Below are 19,182 nucleotides of genomic sequence, written 5' to 3' on the forward strand. Positions count from 1 at the left end.
ATTGTACATTATGTACTTATCACCAAAGCGTTCATTGCCTCAACAGTTGCTGGTTGCTATGCAGTCCCTGACTATTAATGAAGGTCTTTTTTTAAAGGTAGGGGAGAGTGGCAGCGGGAAGACTGGGCACCAAAATACACTTTTGCCTATGTAAACAAAAATCCTTGCAGCGGCCTTGTCAACATGTACAGGCCTAGAGTACCTGCCCAAATTCGTTATAATTCCCTGTGGGTGATAGTAACTGTTTCCTTTTACTGCAGAGAGGAAAGAGTATGTAATCCCTGCTGTTACTCCTCCTCCTTGGCAGAGCAGATGCGGTTATCTTTTGAATTACAGAGATAAGATCATGAAAATTAAACTTCTCTCCTAAATGGTAAGGATTTTCAAAATGTTAGTACACTCCCCTACACAAAACTGTTAACAGGTACTTTTTTAGGCTTATCCCAGAGTTCCCCTTTAACTGTGATCTCAAAGTTGTTCATTTTCCCTTTTTTATATGTATTAAAATGGAATAAAATAAAGATATTTAAAAAAAAAAAAAATCACTTTGTATCCTTCCCTCTAACTTTGAAGACTTCTCTAACTTTCAAACACACAAAGAAATTGAAAAGGCGAGTAGCCAATTATGGCATAGCTGAGCAATTTGTAAAGTGTTTTTAAAGGCTCAAGGTTTTTTAACTTTCATGCATTGCATAGAGGAGAATCAGGGCGGTTCTGTGCAAATCCACTGCACAGAGCAGGTAAGTTTGACATGTTAATTTAAAAAAAAAACAAAAACACAACAAACAAGACTATAGTATCACTTAAGTAGAAAGAAAACCGCTTAAGTCACATGTTACAGGAGCATACACTATTCTGTTCTGAGTATGCAGTGCCATCAATTATGACGCAATGGAGACACTGGGCACTAAAAAAGGTTGCAGGGTAACAGGTCCTGGGCCATTATCTTTTCTCTCTCATTAGAAAGGTCTTGTACAAATTTGTATGTTACGGCTTATTTAACACTGCTGTATGATAACCACTGGCTAGTGTAATAATTCATAGAGCCTTGATTGCAGAAGGATTGAATAGGCAAACACTTCCTTTATTCTATAGGAAAATACTAGATATTACATACATTTAACTACAGATGCATCCTATGGGTATTATACCATGTGTATTATTCTTATTTTGCTTTGTAACTCACCCCATGTAGCTGACATTTTTATACATGTCAATGATCTGTTCAACTACGTGTGCTTTAATATATTGAATTGTAATAAAAATACTGGAAGAGAAAGGTCGGATACAACTTGTAACATGTAGTGATTACAGCAGTTTCTAAGTTAAAAAAACAATATTCTGCTATACAAATTGGCTGGAGTTTGCCAACAGCAAAGGGCATGTATAACTAGAGATGTTCACTTACGCTGTAACTGAGCAGCCCTTAGTTGCTTCTTTAGCCTCTCTACTTCATTCTTTAGGAATCGTATATGTCTCATCATGTTTTCCGGAGAGTCTATTTCCATTGATATGTCTCGTGGTGATGGTGGGGCAGACACAGGCTGGTCTAATTTCTCTTGTAAAATTCTAAAAAGAGAAGTTGCTGCCATGAAATTTGACATCCAAGCTTTACACATGCAATAAGTAATAGGTCAGGCCCTGTAAATGAACATTTGTCTAAGAGAATGTATTTTCTTTTGTTTAATAAAATCTTTTTTTTCTTCTCCCTTTTGTATATGTAAAAGGGCTAGACTTTTTTTTTTTTTTAAATTACATTTGAAGGCTCTGAAATGACCCACTGGCTTCAATACTTTGAATCAATGATCTACATGAATTATGAGGGCCAAATATTGACTTCCCGACAAACCTCTTGTTGGCGGAAGGAGAAAATCTGAGTTTGATGGGTATGGGTGCATGACCCCAAAGACCGTGTTCGATCGGGGCCGTGCACATATAAGCACTCGATGCTTGGCCTGAAAAGCCTGCTCACCAAGCGAGCTGTCCAACAGGGCAAGCATTAGGCAATTCCAATAGCTCTGGATCTGGGAAGCAAGTTCTACAGCTGCTTCACCTCTATTGACTAACAAAGGCTGACTGCATGCTGCTCCAGAAACTAAAGGCTCTTCGCGCTGTACAGTCCTCTGTGCCTGTGTGGATGAGCAATCACTGTAACTGTTAAAGTCGTAGTAAAGTCTTTGTTTATTTACACCTACAGGTAAGCCTATAACTAAGGCTTACCTGTAGGTACAGGGAATATTCCCTAAGTGTGCATTCAGTTTACTTGTATAGCAGCCAGTGATGTCACTGGCACATGTGCACTGCGCTCTCAATGGACGGCATCCTGTCCATTGAGAGAGCAAAGCATACTAGCACATTATGCTCTTTACCTGCAGGGTGAAGACTTGTTAGTTTTTCTTTTTGCAGTTTACTACAACACTCAAATTATATTCCTGGTACTAAGCTTGTCAAGTTTATTTACAAATAAAATAACTTATGTTATACATAGACGAAAACTTTTCCCCATGGGCCTTCTGGGCAGTCCAATGGTATCACAGGTTCTTTTCTGCTCTTGCAGCAGTCATTACCGATGCACTAAATGGTGCTCACTAATTTTGTGAGTGCCACTCAGTACAGCAGTATGGACCACCCAGAGTGGGGCCAGAATGATATGACAATCATTCGCTGCAGTAAGACAAACAAAATTCTAAGGACATTTGTAAATCACACTCATACTTACATTTTAAGCAGCAGAAAAGCTACTTTACAAAATGAGCATCTTAGTCTTTATAGCTTTGACACTTTTTTTTTTTTTAAACCTGATATGGCTGATAAAGCCTGATGTATACATCATCTCTATTTATCAGCCTGTGCATGATTGGCTTTAACGGCACTCCCTTTAAAACATTAACCACTTCACTACCACCATACATTCATGTGGGAAACATCTATGAATGGCACTTCAGAAATCACCCTAGAGTGGCCAGAACACCTGTTAATGGCTGTATAAAGACAGTATACAGAGCTGATCTGAGCAGATTTGCACCTTGTAATCATTAAGATGAACAATCACAATGATCACATATGCAAACAGTAATACTGTTGACATTGGAGAGCCTACCCCCTTCCTCTCACAATGAATGGATGAATCAATCACAGGGAGCAGCAGATTGGGGGTGAGAGGTTTTTATTGTGGGATCACTTTTATCCATCCCCCCCCCATTTACTTCTCCTTCCCTCCTGTACATTTGAGCTCCAACCTGCCTCAGAATTTGACCTGTATATTAACCCCTCTTAATCCTCCCACTGTACTTGACCTCTACATTAACCCCTTCATCTCCTTCCTCTGCCTACAATCTGTACATTTAATAATGCACTGTATCTAGTGCACCATTACCACTGTTTGACCACCTAAATACCAGCATGTCCATTTCCAAAAAGTTGTTGAAAATTTTCATTCGAGGCATTTGTGCTGATGTGAAATTTTTTAAATGTTTATAATGAAGGAAAAACTTTTTTTCCTCTTCATTCAATGAAAAAAAAGAAGAAAACAAAAAAAAAAAAACCACCAAACAAACACCACACAAAACGCACAGCGGTTATTAAATGCCACCAAAAGAAAGCGGTCTCAAAAATTATCTAAAATTAGTTCAGTCTTTAACCACTTCCAGTAAGTGCCAATTCTAGCATTTCTCTCATACATGTTAAAATCAGCACTCTTTTTTTCTCTTACTTAGAACCCCCATACATTTTCTGAAAGCGGAGGCACTTATGAATAAAATGGTGGTTATTGCAAATTTTTATGCGGCACAATGTTTGCGCAGCCGTTCGTCAAATGTAGATTTTCAGGAAAGATACACCTAAATGCATTTCAGTGCACACACAAACAATAGAATGTAATATTTTTGGTAAAATATAAAAGGATGATGTGACAAGTAAATAAAACAAAAAAATCTCAAAAGGCGACGCTTTAACAGCCTTTACAGGTTACACGTTTAGAGTAAAAATGTGAGCTCTGGTGCTAAAATTAATGCGCTCTTTTGCACATTTCAGGCAATACCTCACATATGGGTGCATTTACCACTTACATATGCATGCAGGACCTACGTGCATGTTTAAATTTGCGCATGAGTACAAGGAAATGGAAGCGCATTAAAAAATGTTTATGTTATGCATTTACTTTCTATAAACATGGTTCTTTAAATTTATTTAGTTTTTGATCAACGTTATTGCTATCACAAAGGATGAACAACATCCCTTTTGATAGCATGGGCAGTGACATGTACTCAGACCCCTGATCTCTCCTCTGCCCTCAAAAGCATCTGATCAAAAAGATTGGTTTTGATCAGATGATTGCCTCGCTAGTAACAGCTAGTAAACCAGAAAGGCTGTAAAACATGTCACTCCAGGCTCCATTTGTCACAGAAAAGGGGAAAAAACCGGATGTCCCTTCTTCTCTGTTTGTAGCCACCCCGACCAAGTGAGGTGGTCTCGAGCTCTCCAATAGCACAGGAGAGCCTGGGAATGACGGCACCGGAGGGAAGGGGTCCCTTGGCACCCTATAAAAGTGATTGGGTGACTGTAAAGCTGCTCAGATCACTTTTACAGTAACACCCATAGAATGTTGATACCAAGATCATGGTTGAGGTTTCAGTACATCCTATGGATGGGAAGTGGATAATGACTGCGTAATTTTTAAACTATCACAGCAATGACAGGAGAAAAATGGCCTGGTTAACAGATATTACAGGCTGGTACTCAAGTGGTTAATTAAACAATCATTTTTGGTGCACCAACACACGCAGTAAAGCAATGCCATCTGCTTTTTTCTTTACTGGCAATTTTAATATTTATATTTACAACAGGAAGAGTTAACTCATGTTTTCAGACATTTTAGAGATGTCGCACACATACCGTTTCTCAGCTTCAAGTTTGTCCATCCTTTTCCATAGACGATTTACTAGTGCCTCTTGCTCTTGCTCCAATGTATTTTCAAGGTCGATTTTCTCACGCCTTAGCTGAGTGCATAAAAAGATTTCAGTTAGAAAATGAACTTGTGCAAGAGCTGTGCAAAATGGGACAAGATTAAACCAGATGTTCAGATTCAGTAAATAAATTGACACAAAATAAAATCTTTCAAAATCAACTCCAGGCACAACTTTTTTTTTTTCAGCTTTGGAGAGAGTGGAAAAATGTTAGAAATCCTTTGCTTTCTGCCTACCTGACGAAAAAAAGAAGTGAAGAGGAACCTAGCCTTTAAGGAGGTATACACAGCACACATTCAGTGTGCAGAAGGGCTGGAACCGCCTTCAGGGTTTTATTTGTCCGTGTCCCATTAGAAGATTCCCTCACTTCTTGTCCAAGTGATGAGTGTCAGACAAAACAGGAAGTGAAGAGAAATCTCTCAAACACAATCTATATTTTTTCATAAAAATATAGAAAGGAATATTTTAATCAAAAACTCCAAACTGCTAAAACAGTTGAAATTTATAAATGGTATGATGTTACACCTGCCAAGCAGAACATCAGCCAAACCAGGAGGCAGTATTGATGGTCCTTACTACAAGAGGAATGTGAATAACATTTGGCCTGAAAATCCTTTAGCAAGAAAAACATTAAAGCGGAGCTCCACCCAAAAGGGGAAATTTCATGTTAAGGACTGCTCCCCCGCTCCCCATTAAGGATTGGCACCTTTGGGGAGTAGGGGGGAGCGAGTACCCGAATTTGAAAGGATCCCGCTCCCACTTCCGGTCCAATCGCCTGGGCGATTGGAAACAGAAGGTGTCCTCCCTCCCTGTAGTCTTTTGGGACACATGACAGGTCCCAGAAGACTACAGGACCATTCACGAAGTGCAGCACTACTCGCGCATGCACATTGGGTATCCGGCTGTGAAGCCACAAGCTATCACAGCCAGGTGCACACAGTGAAGATGCTGGCCTCCTGGAATACAGGATGGCCGGTGAAACGAGCTGTGGGGGGACACACCACAGGACCGAGACAGGTAAGTGGCTGTTTTTTTAAAAGTCAGCAGCTACAGTTTTAGTAGCTGCTGACATTTATTTTTTGATAGGTCGAGTGGAACTCTGCTTTAAAAAGAGACACGGCCACCTTACACATGATGGGCAAAGCAACAGTGTCTTTGCAAGGGTTAGGCCCAACCCGGTTTTACTCACCCTACCAGTGCTCTCCCACAGTTCCTTTCACTCCCGCAACTGGTAGAAATAACCTGTACTTCCGATAGTGCCTGAATGTGTGTGGTTTCCACTCCCCCGGGACCATCAATAATTTTCTTTTGTTTACCCCCTCCCCCACCACCACCATCATGTACTGTTCTCCTGGAGTTTCGACAATTCTGGGTTTTTGGATTTATAAAACTTCCTTTTATTAAGCTTATAAGAGGTCTTGTGTTTTGAAAAGCTGTATCAAAAATTGCACTTATATAGTGTATAATTAAAAAAACATTTAGTTTGCATGCTTTAGACCAGGGGTGTCTAACTTGGACCACATTGGAAAAAGAATGATCTTGGGCCACACATTAAATACACTAATAAGAATAGTTGAGCAGAAAAAGTCGGGCAGATCACAAGTTAACTAATCACTGAAATCGATAAAGGTACCTGAGTAATAAAGAACTTAATTTTTTGTAATTTTTTTAATTCTAAAAGTAAAAGAAAGCAATGTAAAACTAGCACGATATTTGACACTGCTTTGGATAAACGAATGCATCAATATCTGGTTGGATGGATATAGTTGCAATTCTCAATGAATTCTCAAGGTGCTCACCAGATATTTTGGTTCTAATTTTGCCCCGTGTGTTTCATCCTTGAAAATATTTGCTCACAAAATGCACGTGCCGATGAAAACTGGTAATAAAGGCATGATTGTAAAAAGCGGGGGATTTTTCTTTGGAAAGATAACATTTATAAAAGTAAAGAGACAAAAAAAAAAAAAAAAAAAAATCATAATTTTTAAGTAACTTCACAGTTTGTGTTGGGCCGCATTCATAGCAGTCTTGGGCCGCAAGCAGCCCATGGGCCACTGGTTTAGCACACCTGCTTTAGACTTTGTAGCAACCTGGCAACTTAATAGGTCACAGTAAAAAAAACAACAACCTATACCTGAAATGGATTCAGCGACTCTTGTGTCTGCTTTTGGTTGCAGAACTCAACACCAGAGGATTAAATAACAAAACATTATCTGTGCTTTGACCAACCAAACCCTATGAAATGTGAACTGCTGCAACTGATTAATCTAAATACTAAATTGTTTCAATCTAAATATACAGTGCGCGGTCCCTTTAAATAAAATACATACAGGTAAATAAATACCATGTGTCTATATAAGTGTATCCACCTCTCTCGCTCTATCTATAAAATCAGTGAAAACATGAAATATATAAAGTTATATTTTGTACATGAATTTTTATTCATGAATTGATTTAAAGTTCCAAAATGAATCGTGCTCTGTGCTGCAGGACTTCATATAAAGTGCTTCCGTATTCAAAAGGTGCACTTCAAACACCAAGCAAGCCTCTTACCAAAATGAAACGATCTCAGGCTATAGAGATCAAACAAGTATGTGCATAACAACGCCAGGCTGGCACTTTGTTAAACCACCAAAGAAATGGCTGCATTCAACAAAACGTTTTGTGGTCCCACCAAGAATCTACTTCTAATCTCCAGTGCTGCTCATCATGATAATATAGAAGGGTTAAACAAGGAGACGCCTCATAGTGCAGTATGATTAAAAACGGTTTATTAAAACGTATTGCACTTACAATCAGGTGAGCATAATAGTCAGTGTACAACACTATACAACCGTCTGGCCACTGTCTCAGCATGCACGGTGGTGCGCGATGATCTCACAGACTCCACCCGATGAGTTTCCCCCAAAAAATTGCATCCACTGGGATTGGAAATCTCTGGTGGTTTGACAGTGAGTGCCAGCCTGGGGTTATGATGCACATGCTTGTTTGATCTCTGTAGCCGGAGATAATTTCATTTTGGCAAGAGGCATGCTCGTTTTTTGAAGAGCACCTTTTGAGCACGGAAGCATTTTATATGGAGTCCTGCAGCACAGAACACCAGAGGATTCCCTGTCTCACAGGAGTATGCAGTTGTTATGCGAGAGACAATTACTCCCCTAAAAAACAAAGTCAGACAGAGGCCAAGCAGTATTCTATGGATACAGAAAACACTCTTCCATTCCAATATTAAGCAAAGAAAATCTGTACTAAAAGAAATAAGGCAGTTGCTATTGGTGACCTGCTCTTCTGAAAATATGAATTGCCTAGCTGTCCTGAACATCCAAAATAGCTTTCATTCCCAGGGTCACAGATGTGGAACAAGTGTGTAGATAACAGGTTCTGGCTTCAGTTCTTGCATGCTTATTCAAGGTCTGAGTCTAAAGTGAGGCAAGTGTTTAGATGGGGGGTCGTCAAAGCAAGTCCTAAAAAGTTTTCTACCTTAATGCATTCTATACATAAAAAGGTAAAAAACATTTTAACTTTAGACCCGATACTAAATAAGTCAGCTAGCATTGTCAGGAAGTCAGCAATGACAGCAAAGGTTTATGTTACAAACCCTGCCTTTAACACAATGTTTAGAATTAGATTTAAGCAATTTATTTAAAGAGATCCTGTCACAGAGGGGGAGGGGAAGAAGGCAAACTGCTACAAGTAAAAAAGCAGAAACACTTTCTAACAGTGCTGAAGCTTGTCATGTTATTTCTCTTCACCAGTAAGGCTGACAATCATTGTGATGGGTGAATAGGAATGTGGGGCAGGGCTCAGTAACGAGCTTCAAACTACCCAATGTGTCCAAGCTTACCTGTCAGAAGGCTTGTCATTGCAATGTGACAGTAAAGTTAAACACTTGCAGCAGTCTGCCCCTGGTTACCAAAATAGTTTTGTTGAGATGCTAGACATGTGAAAGCATGTTCTACCCAACATGCAACACAAACCACTAATAAACCACTGATGTAACACTGTAGCACACACTTAAAGCAGTTCTAAAGTCAGTTTTTTTACTAAAATAACAAACATGATAGAATTACCTGCTCTGTGTACAGAGCAGCCCAGAACCTCCTCCTCTGGTATTTCCTGCTGGCGCGGTCTGCCCCTCCTGGATCGATCCAGGAGTGAGGCAAGTGTTTAGATGGGGGGGGGGGGGGGTCATCAAAGCAAGTCCTAAAACATTTTCTACCTTAATGCATTCTATACATAAAAAGGTAAAAAAAACATTTTAACTTTAGAACCACTTCTGTACCTCCAAGGCAGGAGTTTGTAGAGAAACAGAATATATCGCCTCCTAGTGGCCAGCTTACTGAAGCTACTAAAGCAGAGAGTTTTTTTTGCTTTTTCTGCAAGCACTCTAAGGCTCCATGCACACTGGCTTAAAAATCTCTGCTTCTACAGGAGTTGTGTGTTTTGCCTATTTAGAGACATATTTTAAGCTCAGTGTTTAGAGGCAGGACTTTTTGTGACTGGAGCTTTCTGGCAGAAGTCTAAAGGCTCCTAAACCGTGTACTATCGCAGCATGGTTTTCTTGCAAGGAAACTGGCGGTTTGGGTTTTTTTTTTTTTTTTTTAAGCCCAGTGTGCATGGAGCCTAAGGTTCATGCACATTGGCTTAAAAGAAAAAAAAACCCGCTGCTTCTAGAGGAGTGTTGTGTTTTGCCTGTAGAAGCAGCTCAAAGTTGTCCCATGTGTAAATGCTAATTAGGATGTTTAGAGACATATTTGAGTCTTTTGGCATTTTTTTCTACAGCCAGTAAACTCCCCAGCATGTTATCCTATGTGTCCATGCACACAGACTGTAATCAGCGGTTTTTGGCAGGAAAAAAAACCCAGAACTAGTGGGTTTCTAGAGGAGTTTTCTAGCTGTAAAAACACTCCAACTCTGAAAAACGTGGCAAAACGGCGTTTGACTTTTTGGAGCTAAAAAAAAAAAAGTAGCTAACCGCTAAAAAAAAACAAAAAAAAAAAAAACTGTACACAGCTAATGTTACCAGTGTTATTAAAACTCCCAGTGCGCATGGAGCCTTAAGCTCAGCATTTAGTGGCAGGAAAAAGAAAAAAAAAAAAAAAAGTAAAAGCTAAAATGTTCCTAAATGCCTGTACAAAAACAAACACTCTATGTGCTTGGTCAAGGGAACGGTCAAGGAAACTAGTGTTTTTTTTAAGCCCCGTGTGCATGGACTCAAACTGCAAATTAAAAAAAATGCAAGCACACTTGTGTTTTGTAGCTTTTCCAGGTCTCCCGAGTGCTGTGCACAGTGCAGGACCTGAGGATTTCAGTTTCTTCGGCTGCACAGCTCAGGTGTAGTAGGCCTTTACAACTCCCTCACTGCACAGAATGTGGCAGCCCAGTTCTGCCCTGTTCTCACTTAGTAAAGTGTCTGATAAATGAGCAGAAGACAGGGAGGATTAAGGAGGGACATAAATACAATAGTACAACCCAGATGTCAAGGTATGGAAAAAATCCCTACAGAGAATTCCTGTAAGGGAATGAGCACATTACTTTCACCAGAGAGTAGCAGCTTCTTCATCACACCCCTCTAACGTAGAGGTAGACATTAAGATGGTACATGGATTATATTACATACAGATAAGGTACTGCAGATCAACAAGTATTTAGGAACAAAATTTTAACTTGCATTTTCAACGTGTTTGAATATTCTAAGTGATAATACTGTAATAAATAACATTGTCCCCTCTTCTATCTCCTTTAATTTTGCGTTGAAATAGAGAGCCGCTTGGACCATGAGCTCTTCTGAACAATGAAGGTAAAAAAAAAAAAATTAAAGTTTCAGATAAATCTCAAATTCTTCCTATTGACTGCTTCCCCCTTCTGCTGCCCAAGCCTCCTTGCCACTAGAACGTGTTAACACTATAAAATATCTAAGTGTACGAGCATCTAGATCGCCATTGGGAGTTATGGGTAGAATTGGGCTGCTAAAAATGGTCCTATTGCCCAAAATCCTTTATAATTCTTTGGCACTCCCCAGTCTATATCCCATTAAAAGGTACTTTAAGACTATGGACATGAGCCTTGAAATCTTTTGTTTGGGGCAGCAGCACATATAAACCAGCATGGCGTTTACTTAAAAATTCCACCCCTTTGGGAGGCAAGGCCCTCCAAGATCTTAGCCTTTATTATTTGGCTGCCCAACTTTCCCATATTGGTAAAACAGATAGGGAAAGCTTCTGTGCTTTGGTATCAGACCCAGAAATTCCATCCAGTTTACACCCATTCTGTGATATTATTAGAGGTGTGCGGGATCTACTACACAGTCCTCCACTAAAATGGATAGCTTTCCATTATAAATTAATTTGGGATCTCTCCATCTCCCAGCTCAAAGCCCCACAGTTTCATATGGACACCCCACTTTGGTCCAAGCAGCTGTTTCCCAAACTCTTAACCGACCACAAGTTGTTGATCTCTAGAGACGTATACCTCCTCTCCCATGTAATAGCCAATGGGACACTAAAAGACATTTGAGGTCCCAAAGCAGTTCCCTCTCCCAAACTTTATGCTATTCCATTACATTCAGGTACGACATGCCCTAATGTTTCAAATCACTAATGGCATCCCAGCCCTCACATCATCTTTACTGGATGTGCTATATGGGGAATAACCCCTGCAAATTGATCCCTTCTCTGTATGATCTTCTTCTCACCCCAGATGCCTCTGCTCTAGCCTACTCTCTCAAATCCCGATGGGTAACAGACATTGGGGCTATTGACTATGAGAAATGGGAAGAGAAGAAGTCCTAGACAACTGCAAAAAGGTTTCACTTCGGATGCCTGACTGTCTTACCCAACTCTACATTGTGAATAGAGCATATCTCACCACAACTCAACTTGCACAAATTAAAACTGACAGGGATTCTTATTTTCCTAAATGCCATATATCCCCGGGCACATCTGCCCATTTGATATGTCAATGCCCACGGATAAATGGATTTTGGACCCAGGTAATCATTTTGTACATGACCATATGGGTTCCCCTCTACCCCTGGATCCAAAACCATGCTTATTGGGAATAATCCCTGATTCAGAAGCTGATAGGTACTTTACTTCTTTTTTACATGAAACATTGTCTAGTTCCAGGAAATTGGTAGCCTGCCATTGCATACAGGCACTTCCTCCAACATTGGAGGAGTGGATGGCGGACATTAACAATATTTTACCTTTGAAGAAAATGATAAAATGTAAATAGAGGCTGTCCCAGCAAATACAATAACATATGGGATTGCTGGTTGCAATCTGTGGATACCTGCACCTAGATGGGATGGGTTTGGCATGGCCCCATATATAGACTGTACATTTATTCTCTCTCTCTCTATTTCTAGTATAGATACATGTATTACTCAGACACACACGCATTACCTCTCCTGTGGTAGACTTGCTCTCTCCATAAAGTGGTGATGACTGGCTGCTTTTCCCCAGCAGCAGGCAGATATATACCCTGTACAGGTTTTTATTCATATTTCATGATCGGTATTTTTTATTTTATTTTTCTTAGTTTGTTTGGTTGTTGGTTACCATTCCTGCCTAACCTTTATATAACCCAATTCTTTGTGCTGTAAACTTCAGATTTTTTTTCATTCAATGAAAGATTTTGCCTTTTTGGTAGAAAAGAGTTGGGTTTCAACCAGTGAGTTAATTCCTGCCAAAGAAAGGAGAAACTTTCCATTGTAAAGTACTGTTTATTGAATAAAAAACACGGGCGGATGCACTTACATCCTCTGAAAGAGGCTCTGCCTTTTTCTCCTCTCTTTTTTACCAAGGTGTAGGGGTGTGGGGTGTGTATGTGTCTAACCAAAGAAGAACAGTGGAACCGGTGCCAGGAGGGTGATACAGGGCTTTTTTCTTTTTTACTTGCTTGGTAGAAACAAGGAGTCAACTCCATCCAGTGAGTGGTGGTGAAGTTGGGGGCCACCTGGATTGCACCTATGTGAAGTTTACGTCTTTACTGGATGTATTACACATAAGTCACAAATTGACTGGGAATATTACAAGCACTGAGCAGTTTATATACAAGTCAGACTACATTTTATGGAGAGTATTTATATCTTTCATTGGTGCATGCAGTGATTTTATTTTGCTCAAATAGTGCTGCATCCTTGAGTTTTTAATTTTAGTTTGAGGTGTTGTGGACACCTTGCAGCAGGAGCTGGGTTAATACACTTTTCTTATAGGTAGCACAAGTGTTATTTTTTCCATTTTGTACACATTTTCTATTTTGATGCATGTATAAAACCTTTTGAATGAATAGGTTTGCCTTTTCATATTCTTTAATATGACTTCAATGTGTTAACCTTTTGTGTGTGAAAAGTAAATCCTAAAAGCTCCAATTTACCTGTTCTAGTGTTAGCTGTTTGGAGATGGTGTCATTTTCCAGTTTCTTGATTTTCTTCATTAGTTTGTTAACCTGAAACTCTTGCTCTTGTTCCAGGTGCTGTTCAAGTTCTGCTTTCTCATGCTGCAGCTAAATTAAAAAAAAAAAAAATGCAGAGGTCAGTGATCAGGCATGAGACTCTAGTTCTCCGGCAACTCTGTCATTTTACTGCATATTGGCAATATATGCCTATTAAAACATACCATGAGCAAATAAATATTTGACATTTTGTACAGTTGAGTAGGAAATGGCCAGAAGGGCATAATATTGATGCAGCTGGTCAGCTATAAATGTATTTTCATGTTAAGACATTATTTTGAAAAGGATCTTTGATTACCTGCAAACAAAACTAAAATCTCCAATAACGGTCCCAAGGTTTGTCTGTTGGGACTCATGAAGGACCTCCTGCTTCGTTCTCATACAAAGAAACTGCTACATATACTCTACTTTTATGCCAAAAAGATATTAATCACTTGGAAGAGGTTCTTACCACCAACCCTCTGAGTGGAAACAGTTGATTAATACAGCCATACCGTTTATCAGCTTACATTTACAGCTAGGGGGTCTCCAAAAAAAAAAAAAAAAAATGTAACTGGGTTTCATTACGATAATGGATGCACATTTTAAGTTACACAGGATACAGACTTTGTGAAAGGCTTTATGCTTGAGGTGATTGTAGCCGTATTAGTGCATTTGTGACAGAAACAATTGAGTATTGTCCGTGATACTTTTTTTTATTTGCACTAACATACAATTTTGAGGACAAGCTTTCGGGGAGTGTCCCCTTGTTCAAGGTCCAAGCAGTACTACTCACAAAGTTTTAGCAGAATGTTAGAAGAGATGAAAAAGAAAAAAAAAAGATAAGACACAGCAAAAGCAAAGGAGGGGGGGGGGGGGGCTTGGGGAGACAACACTCAGAGGGAGTCATGCTTGAGGTGATAGTCATAAAAAAAAAAAAAAAAACTGTTGGATAATGATTGAGGAATCCCATGTCCAAATGGGACACAATGGGAGACCTCAATATGTTAGTTCTTAAAGGAAATTTCAAATCTATTCAGGAAAGAAAAAAAAAACAAAAACTTTTGAACATATTGAGGTCTCCCATTGTGTCCCATTTGGACATGGGATTCCTCAATCATTATCTAACAGTTTTATGACTATCACCTCAAGCATGACTCCCTCTGAGTGTTGTTTCCCCCCCCCCCCCCCCCTTTGCTTTTGCTGTGTCTCATCTCTAGCCTCTTTTTTTTTTCCTTTTTCATCTCTTCTAACATTCTGCTAAAACTTTGTGAGTAGTACTGCTTGGACCTTGAAGGGGACACTCCCCGAAAGCTTTTCCTCAAAATTGTATGTTAGTGCAAATAAAAAAAGTATCACGGACAGTACTCAATTGTTTCTGAAAGGCTTTATAAAAGCTTTGTCATCTGATTTGCAAACTGTGCAGGTACAAATACGTGTAAAAAAAAAAAAAAAAAAAAAAAAAACCTAAAGTCTAGTACACTCGGGCCAAATGTTAAGCAACACTGACTGGTTCAATAGAAACTGGATGACATTGGGCCAGTGTGTACAGCAGCTGTCCAACAGAAGCCGGCCGTTCGGCCAGCTTCTGACGAAGGAGCATAACCGAAAAAGGTCTGCCAATCAGCTTCTGATCAGCGCTTTATGCCAATGGCTGCGAGTGCTGACCGGAGCGTTCTGGCAGGGGGGGCTGTCCATCCTGTAAGAACACAACAGCATAGCAGAGGATAATTGCCGGAACAACATCAGATAGTACAGCAGATCCTCCTGGGCCATCCGGTTTCCCCCCCTTCAGCCCTCTGGGGCTAACAGGTTAGTACTCCCGCCTAGCAGCACTAGGGTCCTTGGTTTGAATCCCAACCATGGCACTATCTGCACTGAGTTTGCATGTTCTCCCTGTGCCTGTGTGGCTTTCCTCCGAGTACTCTGGTTTCCTCTCACACTGCAAAGACATGCTGATAGGTTAATTGGCCCTAGTATATGAATGTGAGTTAGGGACCTTAGATTGTACGCTCCCTGAAGGTTAGGGGCTGATTGTCAATATACAATATAACTGTAAAGCACTGCATAAATTGACGGCACTATATAAGTACCTATAATAAATATAAACAGTATTGCATTGTGGGCAAATAACTTTTCATAACCTAGTCAGGCAAGGCAGCTATCAATCTGAATTACAACGAAAAGTTAATTTGTTAGTCACTGGTCTACTGGTAACACTTCATCAGCCTTAAAGAGAAACTAAACTCCCTATAGCTGATTTTTCCCCATTACGGACGCATCTTTACTTGTTTTGCACTGCATCATTATATGAAGGCACCCAACATGCTAGAGGCAGGGCCTTGATTCCTCCGGTCAGTGAGAGAACAGTGAGCTGCATGTTAGCAACATCACCAGAATTGCACTCCAAATCCCCTGAGATTAGCTGTCAGAGACAGCAGTGACTTAGATTTACACTGCAAAACACAAAAAAGTACCTTTGTTTTTTACAGTACCACTTAGACATAACATACCTAAACGTTCCATAGAACATAGCAAACCTTCACTTTTGGAGTTCAGTTCCATTTTAAGGCTCCTGAAGCAGAAAACATCCAGCATATTACACAGTGCTTTGCATTTAACCTTCCCTATCAGTCCATAGATACACACAGCTGTACCAATCTGCCTGAAAGCCAGCTACCTTAACAGAATGTTTTTGGATTGTGGGGAGAAACTGAAGTACCAGAAGAAAACCCAAAACCGGGGAGAATGCAAAAGCCCCATACAGAGAGTGCACAACACATGCCATACATTTAAGACTGATGTTCCTTTTTTTTTCTTTTTAAATTGTGCTAGTTGGATCAGTCCATGTGTACAATAAAAGGAATCCGCTGCTAAGCTACACACTGTGGGTTTCTTGTTAATGGAATAGCCAGTGGAGGGGATGTGATGTGGGTGTAATGTTTGAGTCAGGCATGTGCTATAAACAGAGTTATTTGATTATGGATGAAATTACAGTTACGCTGCCTTTCAGCAACAATTGCAAGAATGAGCAGGCAAAAGCAGCAGCAAGTAAACGAACATCAAATAGCAGCTGTAAAAGGTACCCAAAGAGAAGAACAAGAGAGTTTGATTTTATATCCCTGTAACGGCCTCCGATTTGTAACCTAAATAGGCATGTGCAAAGATCAGAGAGTTGGTCTGCCTACATGAAACGATTGTCTGCCTGTTGTCACACAAGGTCATTGCATAGAAAAAGCTGTAGAAATAGTTGGCTACATCTTACAGCTGATCCCCAGTGCAAACAAACTGGTTACTTCACTAAAAGATGCAGCAGCTGGGAGCGCTGTATGCGAATTATGTTGCGTCAGCTACATACAGTATACAGAGTTGTGTTCTGACAGCAAGATACAACCTTTCCATCCCTCTCCTGGAACAAAATCAAGCCAGTCTGAGCACTGCTCAGCCATTCAATGAAGATTTGTATTCTATGAATGAATAGAAATCTTCCTCTGATTGGCCGAGATGGAATTCATGGCATCATCAGCCCACCTGTACAAATCATTCACAGAATACAAATCTTCTGATGAATGGCTGAGCAGCGCTCAGCCTGGCTTGATTTTATTCCCGGAGAGAGGATGGAAAGGTTGCATTCTGTTGTTGAAACAAATTGTTGTACACTGCCATGTAGCCGAGGCCATATAACAGTTCATACAGCACTCCCAGCCACTGCATCTCTTAGGTAAACCGTCCAACCCGATTTCACTGCAGGAGCGTGGTGTGAACCTCTCGTCCCACTGCTGGAACACAGCACTGTATACTGTATGCAGCTAAGGCTACACACTGTAGGTTTCCCGATTATGTCCTGGAGTGAGAGGACACCCTTCAAAATGTGAGGGATATTTCTTAGCTGTCATGGGAAAAAAAAAAAAAAGTGTCCCCTGTGGAAGATTTCTTCTCAATGTCTGTTCTGGAGGCAACCCAGCTTTATTCTCAGGGACACAATTAATGGAATGAATCTCCAAAACAGGGACAGGAACAGAGGTCCTAACACCTTTACACACTTCCCAAAAAACAAACAAAACCCACACGTTTTGCTTTTACTTAAAACTTTAGTTATGATTGTATATGAAAACAAAAAGCTGAATGTTTCTGCTTCACTAACTGACAACTTAAACCCTCAAACATTTATTTCACAACTATACAGTAATAAAAAGGACTTTACTGACAAGTATGGTGACATCAAAATTCAATGATTTACCCACTCTAATTTCAAGATCTTCGTCCTGACTAGCTATAACATGAAAAGCCCAAGACATAAGACTGAGACAATCTGACAAGCAAAAATGTAGCAACAACTAAACTTGTCCTGCACAAAAATACTTTGAAAAGGATATACTGTTTTTTTTGCATACTTATCCCTTCAAATCACAAAGTCATTCATTCAGTACTTCAGTTATGTAAAATATTCTGGGAGATATATACACACATATATTCTCTCTCTCTCTCTCTCTCCTCCCCCCCCCCATAAGCACACATTAAAGAAATTGAAAAAACATTTTAAAATCAGAACAGAAAAAATATACAAAATCACATAAGTGTCAAGCAGGAAAAGAAAACAATTGCTGCTACTATTTTAACCACTTGCCTACAGGGCACTTCTACCCCCTTCCTGCCCAGGCCAATTTTCAGCTTTCAGCACTGTCGCACTTTGAATGACAATTGTGCAATCATGCAACACTACCTATATGAAATTTTTATAATTTATTTTGAGACAGATAGTTTTCTTTTGGTGGTATTTGATCATCTCTAGTTTTTTTTTATTTTTTCCTAAACCAACCAAAAACTAAAAAGTTTGAAAAAAAAAAAAAAAAAAAGTTAGTTTTTGTTTTAAAATTTTGTAAATAAGTGATTTTTCTCCTTCACTGATGTGTGCCAATGAGGCTGCAGAATTGGGCACCGCACGCGCGGTTAGAGTGGGAGGACGTCATATGAAAGCCTCACAGAACGAGAGAACCACCTTGCGCCTGTCATTACCTTATATGGCGGGCGGGAGGCGGTTAAAGTCAGTTCACTAAAAACAGATTATTTCATGTTGATAAATAATGGAGAGTTGATGTACCGGCCAGTCAGCTCATGGAGTTGGGGGGGGGGGGGGATTCTAATGCTCCCTACACCCAAAACTCAAAGTAGGACTAGAACAGAGTTGGAAATTAAAGTATGAAGCCTTTGATGTTTGAGAATTTAAAAACCAAAAAGCCAGAGGTTGATTCAGACCACCGGGCTCCACTTATAGTCAAACACTTTTGGGTTTTACTGACCCCTGAAGTGCCAGTTCACAAAGATTTGGATTGGATGCGATCCGCATGACATGTGAAAAAACATTGCTGCTTATGGTGCCTGTTCTCATATGTCCAGTGCACTGGTATTGTGGTTTGAAAAAGAGTCCTGTACGATTTCAGGTGTGGATTACAGGCTATTGACTTCTATGGGAATCGTTTCTAAATATGTGTGAACAGGATAATCCTGAGAGTTAATCTTGTCCTGAACCGGATATGAATTGGTGAACTACTAGCTGTGAAACTCGAGCTTCAATCCGCACGGCACGTGTGTTAATCAGCTCTAAAGGCCAAGTTTACCTTTTTAGAAAAAGGGTAATTGTAAAGCACACAGAAGAACTTATCAAAGCTGGAGCTGCCAAAATTCGGAGTAGCTGTGCATGGCAACCAGTCAGCTTCATTTTCAAAGCTTTACTGAACAAGCCGATTTGTTGCCATGCACAGGTCAATTTTCTATTTATTCC

General features: G+C 39.9%; 1 protein-coding gene across 1 annotated transcript in view; it reads right to left on the reverse strand.

The window, feature by feature from the left end:
• Positions 1-19,182, reverse strand: part of CCDC6 (coiled-coil domain containing 6) — a 71,760-nt gene that overhangs the window by 16,831 nt on the left and 35,747 nt on the right. Inside the window, exons 3-5 of the mRNA XM_089683165.1 lie at positions 13,344-13,472; positions 4,894-4,997; positions 1,409-1,569 (exon numbers count right to left, since the gene is read on the reverse strand). Coding sequence (XP_089539291.1) covers positions 1,409-1,569; positions 4,894-4,997; positions 13,344-13,472 — 394 coding nt within the window. The remainder of the gene's footprint in view (positions 1-1,408; positions 1,570-4,893; positions 4,998-13,343; positions 13,473-19,182) is intronic.

This window comes from Staurois parvus, unplaced genomic scaffold (genome assembly GCF_062004578.1).
Source record: "Staurois parvus isolate SC_StPar_1 unplaced genomic scaffold, SC_StPar_1.0 ptg000303l, whole genome shotgun sequence".
In the NCBI taxonomy this organism is placed as follows: domain Eukaryota; kingdom Metazoa; phylum Chordata; class Amphibia; order Anura; family Ranidae; genus Staurois; species Staurois parvus.